General features: G+C 49.2%; 1 protein-coding gene across 1 annotated transcript; it reads left to right on the plus strand.

Annotated features, from left to right (window-relative positions):
- Positions 1 to 2064: 2064 nt before the first annotated feature.
- Positions 2065 to 6613, plus strand: IL10 (interleukin 10). The gene is made up of 5 exons (XM_007100340.2): positions 2065 to 2287; positions 3120 to 3179; positions 3456 to 3608; positions 4655 to 4720; positions 5788 to 6613. The coding sequence occupies exons 1-5, from the start codon at positions 2123 to 2125 to the stop codon at positions 5878 to 5880; spliced, it is 537 nt and encodes a 178-aa protein (XP_007100402.1). The 5' UTR covers positions 2065 to 2122; the 3' UTR covers positions 5881 to 6613.
- The last annotated feature ends 1222 nt before the right edge of the window (positions 6614 to 7835 follow it).

The raw sequence follows: 7835 nt of genomic DNA on the forward strand, positions 1-7835 counted from the left end.
TGTAAATCTGGCAGGAGCAGCAATTCCTGAGTCAGCTCCACACCTATTTCTTTTTTTTTTTTTTTTAATTTGATTGAAGTACAGTTGATTTATAATGTGTTAATTTCTGCTGTACAGCAAAGTGATTCAGTTATACATATATGTATACTTTTTCATATTCTTTTCCATTCTGGTTTATCACAGGAGATTGAATATAGTTCTCTTCCACGCCTATTTGTAAAGGTTCTTTCCCCCTTTGTGATTCTTAGGCTTCTGCATCAACACTCCCCAAAGGGTTGGGAAGAGAGACTACAGTCCCCTGATCCTGACCCACAAGGTACATCTGCAGCCTGGGCTCTCTGCCTCCTCCCTCCCACTCCCTCCAGCCCAGCCCCAGCATGTCTGCCCCCCTCGTCTGGTGCAGTGAGCTTCTTTAATGGGGCACGCTCAGAGCCCAGGGCCACCTGAGGTATCCCAGTGCTGATGCAAGAAGGCAAGAAAATAACAGAAACACTGGAGATATCCTACCTCTGGATCCACTTGTTACCTCCCCAGGCCCCATCCCATGTGAAGCCCAAAGGCCCCCGGCAGACAGAAGGCAGGTACTGCTGTGCCCTTGAGATAGATGGAAAACAGACACAGGGAGGTCAGGTGACTTGCCCTGGGTTTGAGTGGCAGAGCCCCGGCCTTCTGTCCCCCCAGATCAGAGCTATTCAGTGAGACAGTGGGAGAAGCCCCTGGAGAAGGGGGAGGTCAGGCACACTCAAAGGACTCCCAGACTTTCTTCATATCTGTAGAAGTAATGTCACCACACCATCCTTTCCTTCTAGCGGTAGTGCAACATTCCTCACCATATCTGGCTACTCTGCCCCTACACACACACACACACACACACACACACACACACACACACACAGGCTCACATGTGCAAATCCAAAGCAAGACAACTAAGGCTTCTTTGGAAGGAGGACAAGGGATAGGTAAGAGGGGAGAAAAGGGCCTCCTGTCCAGCCTTCACGGAATCCCAACTTATTTTCTTTGTTATTTTTACTTCTTCCTCCCCATCTTTCAAATGTAAGTCTCCAGCCACGGAAGGTCACAACTCAGAAGAATCCTAGTGACCCTTTAATCCAAATTTTCCATTCTGCACGCTGGGGCCAGTGTAGAATAGGTAAAGGAGCACAGCCTGAGTATCAGGCAGGCCTGGGTGCAAATTCTGGCTCCCTCACTCAGCACCCATGTGCGGGGTACTTAATATCTGTGTGCCTCGGTTTGCTCGCCGTAAAATGGAGATGAGGGTCATGGTGACTGGCAGGTACAGCTTCCAGTAAACGTGGACTACTCTTACTAATTCCCCCTGAGGACGTGGCTAGCCAAGGAGGTTGGAGACATGGATCTGAGAGTCTAAATGAATCCAGGGCCAGAGAAGGAACCTGGAGCACATCCGACACCCTTGCCTGTCCTGTGGGAAGCTGGCCTCTTTAAGGAGTACTCTTGGAACATAAAATGAAAGAACCAGAAGGCAGCTTTGAGGATATTTAGCTCACACTCCTGTTTTCATGTGGGGAAGCTGAGGCCTGGAGAGCTGAGGTGACTTCCCAATCCAGTAAGGAGAAGCCTCGAGTATCAACCCAGGTTGGGGAGGGGGACCCAGTTATTTCTCAATCCCAGTGTATTCTGGAATGGCCAATTTGTCACGTCACTGTGACCTAGGAACACGTGAATGGAACCCACAACTGTGGGTCCCTGTGCACAGAACAGCTGTTCACCCCAGGAAATCAACTTTTTTTTTTTTATTAAGAGAAGCTGAAAAATTATTTTAAAAGGGAGAGAGAGGTAGCTTCTCCTAAAAATAACCATAGGCAGAAGTTCATCTTTCAACCATCTCTTTTGCTTACGATGCAAAATTTAAAACTTTGAGTAAGAGTTTCAACGAATACAAAGTTGGAGAGGTCTACGGAAGGGAGGAGCTAGAATCAGAAGAAACTTTTGCCAGGAAATCTGTGACACTGTGGCTTTTTATGAATGGTGAGGCCCCACAATATAAAAGGGGGACACAGTAGGTGAAGGTCTACACAACAGGGGCTTGCTCTTGCAAAACCAAGCCACAAGTCTGACTGAACGAAGAAGACAGAACTCCACCATGCCCAGCTCAGCACTGCTCTGTTGCCTGATCTTCCTGGCCGGGGTGGCAGCCAGCCAACACCAGGGCACCCAGTCTAAGGACGGCTGCATCCACTTCCCAAACAGCCTGCCCCACATGCTCCGGGAGCTCCGAGCTGCCTTCAGCAACGTGAAGACTTTCTTTGTGAGTATGATGCTCTCCTGTCCTTCCTTCCTCCCTGGGACTGCCTGACGAGGCATTCTGCCAGAGCTTATAAAACCTCCTTTTCATTCACCTCCACCCCCAACACCCATTCCCCCTCAAACTGAAATTCTTAAGAATCCCTGGTCAAGCTGTGGGTTCAGTGAGTCAATCTAAGCCCTGGTGCTGCAGCAAATTGTGCAGGAAAAGCTCCCTTCAAAAAGGTATCTCTCCTATCTCTCCTATGCTTGGAAATTTGTGTAAGAATTCTCTGGAGCTCAATACTTCATAGGCTGGGAGAGATCACGAAGGGTCTGATTGGAGGTGAAGATGTTCCCCATACCCTGTGGCAGGGAAACATAAGTTGCCTCAGCTTAGAGGGCTTCCAGAACCTGAAAGACTGATGGTTTGGGGTAGCACCATACAGGGGGAAACCTGCATAAGGAGATGCTTCCCACTCCCGGAGAACTTTCAGTGCTGCAGCTGGATGCCGGCAGCGGGTAGACAGAAAAGCAAAGGGCGCCAAGGGGTTGGTATGGGGACCCTTGCACATGTGACACAGTTTTGCAGAAAGACCAGGACCCAGGCAAACTTCTACCTTGCCTTCAAAATCAGCCAGATTTTTTTAAAGAACTTGATCCCAAGGGGAAGGACTGGATTTAACTAAGAGTTCCAGCACCGTTGAATGTCCTGTTTTGAAAGCTCTCTTTTCCATTTTGGGGCCAGGTCTGCATTGATTAAAAATCAAAAACTCTATAAATAAAAGGGCATGAGAAAAGCAGTCATTTTCGGTATTTCCCCAAACCTTTTCATTCTCCTTGTGTTCTTCTTGCAGCAAATGAATGACCAGGTGGACACCTCGTTGTTGAGCCAGTCTCTGCTGGAGGACTTTAAGGTGAGGGCTGGGCGGGGACGAGGGTGCAGTGTGCAGCATGACTAAGGGCGGCTCTGCTTCTCGCCTGCAAGGAGCTGGGTCCGCTTCCCTCACTTTGAAAAGGAGAAGTGGGAAGATCTTAACTCAGCACATACTCAGTAGCTGGAGGGGGGTTGTCACCAAGGGCTCGGTCCTGGGGGGAGGTGGCCACTTAAGAAGGTCCCCGGGAACAAAGCCGTCCTCTCAAGCAGTAGCTCTTCCTCCCGGGTCACCACCCACCCTGGCTTCCGCCCTTAGGGTTACCTGGGTTGCCAAGCCTTGTCGGAGATGATCCAGTTTTACCTGGAGGAGGTGATGCCACAGGCTGAGGACCATGGCCCCAACATCAAGGAGCATGTGAACTCCCTGGGGGAGAAGCTGAAGACCCTCAGGCTGAGGCTGAGGCGCTGTGTGAGTAGCAGGACAGCTCTTTCCCTTGCAGGCGGCTCTCTCTCCTCCGGGCTCTTCCGGAAACATCCTCCCCAAACCCGGTTCCCACCCGGAGACACAAAGACACAGGCCGGCAGGCGCCCTCTCCCTCCGGCCAGGCGCAGAAGTCACATCACTTGCTCATTTCTCTCTGAGCAGGGGGTGGGGTGGCCGCTAGGCATTTACATGTGAAGGTTTGCAATAGCTTTCCTGTTATTTGTGAGTCATTTGTGGGTTATTAGCTATTCCCCTCTCTCTACATGAAAGGGGCCCAGAGCTTCAGTCAGGGCTCCCTCGTCCCTGGGGACCTAGGACCTGGGCCCCGCAGGAGGGGCCAGAGGTAATGGTCCCGGGGGGAGGAAACTCCACTTCCCTCTTCTTCTTAACCTTTTGAGAGCAGAGCTTCAAGTGGAGCCCAGCTGACTGACAGGATTTTCCCTGGCATTTTAGAGGGGCCAGGGAGCTACTCAGCCCTAAGCTAGTGTCTGTGAATAATCTCCCAGGATCATTTATTTCTCCAACTGAAATGATACCCTCACCACTGGCTTCCTTTGTTCCCTCACTGATGTTGAGAAATCATTTGGGCTGTATTTGTAGAAGAAGACCTTGCAACGGGTTTGGCCAGCAGGGCTGAGACTGTGTCTCTGCTCCTTGGAGACTTAGAAATGGTCCCTGTGGCTGGGACTGAAGGAGAGGGACAGGACAAAAGCAGGAAAGGACAGAAGGACTGGCTCAGGCTCTGGTCAGCACTGGGACGTGCCAGGGGAGGAAACTCCAAGACCTGGGTGTTTGACGCAGCCTTGTAAGCAGCTGGGAGCAGCTCCTAGGGAAACACAAGTAATCTCCCTGGGCTGTGTTTCTTCTCTGTCTGGTGGGGAAGGAGGAGGTAGGTTAGTCCTCACAGGAGCTGTGGAGAGTAGACATCCAAGATGAGTCTGGCCTCTTCCTGCTCCCGGCTTGTCCCCCAAGCACAATGGACCCAGGACCTGGGCGCCAGTGTCATTCACACTTTCTCTTTCCTTCCACAGCATCGATTTCTGCCCTGTGAAAACAAGAGCAAGGCGGTGGAGCAGGTGAAGAGCGTCTTCAATAAGGTGAGCCTGGGATGCTGGCAGGGAGGGTCTGGGGACCATGACCTCTGCCCACTCCCGAGGGGTGGAGGTTGGCAGGTGCTCAGCAGGCCCCGAGCTTCGCTCAGAGGGAGTGTGGGAACCCGACAAATGGTGTGACCTCCTCAGCCAGTGAGGAGCTGCCATCTCAGTTCTGTTTGTTTTCTGTGAAGTGTTTTGGGGGGTTTCTAAATGACTGCTCCCTGCCTTTGCAGGCCTGTGGGTTGGGCTGGCCAGCCAGCTGTGAACACAGTGAGCTGGGTGCTGGGGAGAGTGACAGAGGAAACAGAAAGTAGCTTGTTGGGAATCAGGTCTGCTGCCACACGTGCAGGAAGCCGACACGTGAACGTGCACTTACAAACACACCCAGGGGTGCAGCCTGAACTCCCCCAAACGCAGAGCAGGAAGCAGAGTTCTCCCTTATGTGGACTTGGTCCCCCTCTCTTTCCACCCGCCAGTCACACCTTCCAAGGTGCCTGAGAATGTCAGCTCTCAAACCAAGTGGGGTTTCACTCTTCCAACTGTCCATGAATTCTTCTACCACATTTCCCAGAAGCCATGGGGCCTATGTCCTCTTCATGGGCTGGAGACAGACACTGGGCAGGGTTCCAACATCAGGGGGCATGAATCCCCTGACAGTAGGTCAGAGAAGCAGGGCTGGACCTTCTCAATCCATGGGTGGTGGAACATAAACACAAAAAAGGCTCCCTTCTCTCCTTCTCTCAATGCCTTGCTTTCAAAGTGGTTCCCCTACTATCTTTTCATCAAATTTTGAATAAGCATCATGTGAGCACATGATCTTTAAAATTGTTGAAAAGGCACCATTTGAAAGACTGTGCTTTGCAAAAGTGAATGTTCCTCTTGCTGCCTACTGGCCGTGGTCCAGGCCAATGCACAGCCTTTCCTGACAGCAGGGCATATCCTCAGGTCCCCAGGGTCTGTCCTTCATCCCCCAACACAAGGGAGCTAGTACAGCTTCTGGGTCCCAGGGTCATGACCACTTACTTGCTCAGATGGGGTTCTCACTAAACATTTCTTATCTCCCTACACAGCTCCAAGAGAAGGGTGTCTACAAAGCCATGAGTGAGTTTGACATCTTCATCAACTACATAGAAGCCTACATGACAACAAAGATGAAAAACTGAAGCATTCTAGTGAAGAAAACATCCAGGATGGCGACTCTACTAGACTCTAGGACATAAACTGAAGATCTTCGAAATCTGATCCAGGGTTCTGGGAGAGCAGAACCAGCTCCCTGGAAAACCCAGTTGTACCTCTCTCCTAGAATATTTATTACCTCTGATACCTCAACTCCCATTTCTATTTATTTACTGAGCTTCTCTGTGAAATATTTCGAAAGAAGCCCGATATTATACATTTTTTCAATATTTATTATTTTCACCTGTGTTTAAGCTGTTTCCATAGGGTGATACCCTATGGTATTCGAGTGTTTTAAGAGAAATTGTAAGTTATATAAGGAAAAAAAATTGTTCCTTGGGGAGTCAACAGCAGCTTCATTTCCAAGCCTAACCACACTTGACAGCTGTTGGGCTATTTTCCCCGACCTCCCTCTAATTTCTCTTGTCCCTGGGCCTGGGGCTCCCAGAGTGTTACAAAGACTCTTATGCTTATAAGAAGAGAAACTAGGGAGCCCCTTTGACAATTCATATTCCAGTGGCTCTGAGGGATTCCCCTGACCTCATTCCCCAACCACTTCATTCTTGAAAGCTGTGGCCGGCTTGTTATTTATAACAACCTAAAATTGGTTCTAATAGAACTCAGTCTGAACTAGAAGCAATTCAATTCCTCTGGGAATGTTACATTGTTTGTCTGTCTTCATAGCAGATTTTAATTTTGAATAAATAAATGGGTCTTATTAAAATCATGTTATGGTGTCAGTTGACTTCTGTCTGGCTAAAACTATTCTCCCAAAGTTTCCAAGATAGAAGAGAGTAGACTAATGAATTCTACATTCCAGAGAAAGAAAGCCAGCTACCCTCTCCCAGAAAACGGGAAACCTCCACATCTGATCAGGGAAAAGCTGTTACCCCTTCAAAAGCTAATAGCAAAGCCCACCATATTCTTCCCCTAAACTCAGTCCTTTAAAGAATCATCCTTCATGATCATGCTGATTTTCAAGGCTAAGGATGAGACTCTGTACATACCAAAATTAAAAAGCAAGGCAGAGGAAGTTTTTCAGTGTGTTTTAGGTTTTGGTGGTTTTTTGTTTGTCTTCTTTTATGTTATCGTAGTTTGCTCCTTCAAGTTCCAAAGTTCCAGGGGTGAATATTAATTTGCCTGTGTTATTGTGAGGATTAAGATAAAGTGCTGCATGTCTCCGGACACTAGGAGATGGTCCTAAGTGCACACGGTTGGCTGTTATTAGTATTCACACCTAAAATCTTCTACCAAATCCTCCTGGAGCTGAACAGAGGCAACAGGTTGGACCTAGTAGAGTGGAATATAAGCAAATGAGCCCACTTGATAGGCTACCCCAGGATTAAAGCTGCTGCATTTCTGTTCTCTCCTTGAGCCACCAGACAAATGTGAGATAGGCTTCTGACTGCGGTCTGTTGGGGGGGGGCATGGTGGCTGGGGAAGCCCTACTCAAAGCCCTATGACTTGAGGTGGAGAGGGGAAAGAATGGGCTGAGTAAACACTGATTCCCCTCACACTCTGCCCAGGCAGCCCTGGTCTGGGGGAGGGTGGGAGCCGAGTGGCTGTGGTCAGTTTTTCAGTAAGACCTGACTCACTTCGGTTAAAGCAACCATAGGAAGGAAGTGGGAAGCATCAAAGCTGAAATTCTGAGATGAAAGATTAGGGTTAAGAATGGAGGCTAGCAGAAGACAGTGAGAGAGGGAGGAAAGCTCTCTGTACTGAAATGGAGAAGAAGCCATGAGTCCCTCAGCGGGAAGGATTAGGCGGTTAGGGGTCTCTGGCAGGCAATGCACATTGACTTTGGTTTGAGGTTGGCACCTCACGTGAGGGAAGTGGGCATCTGAAACCAATAGACAGAAACTCACATGGAGAAGCTGCATAGCTGACAAGATGCTGACAAAAACTACAATTTCTTGAGCACTTATTTTGAGCGAGTCAGTAC

The sequence above is a fragment of the Physeter macrocephalus genome, chromosome 4, assembly GCF_002837175.3.
Source record: "Physeter macrocephalus isolate SW-GA chromosome 4, ASM283717v5, whole genome shotgun sequence".
In the NCBI taxonomy this organism is placed as follows: Eukaryota; Metazoa; Chordata; class Mammalia; order Artiodactyla; family Physeteridae; genus Physeter; species Physeter macrocephalus.

Coding starts and splice junctions, on each gene's coding strand:
- IL10 (XM_007100340.2), top strand. CDS start 2,123: ATGCCCAGCTCAGCACTGCTCTGTTGCCTGATCTTCCTGGCCGGGGTG. Junction 2,288..3,119: donor GCAACGTGAAGACTTTCTTT/GTGAGTATGATG, acceptor TTCTTCTTGCAG/CAAATGAATGACCAGGTGGA. Junction 3,180..3,455: donor CTCTGCTGGAGGACTTTAAG/GTGAGGGCTGGG, acceptor TTCCGCCCTTAG/GGTTACCTGGGTTGCCAAGC.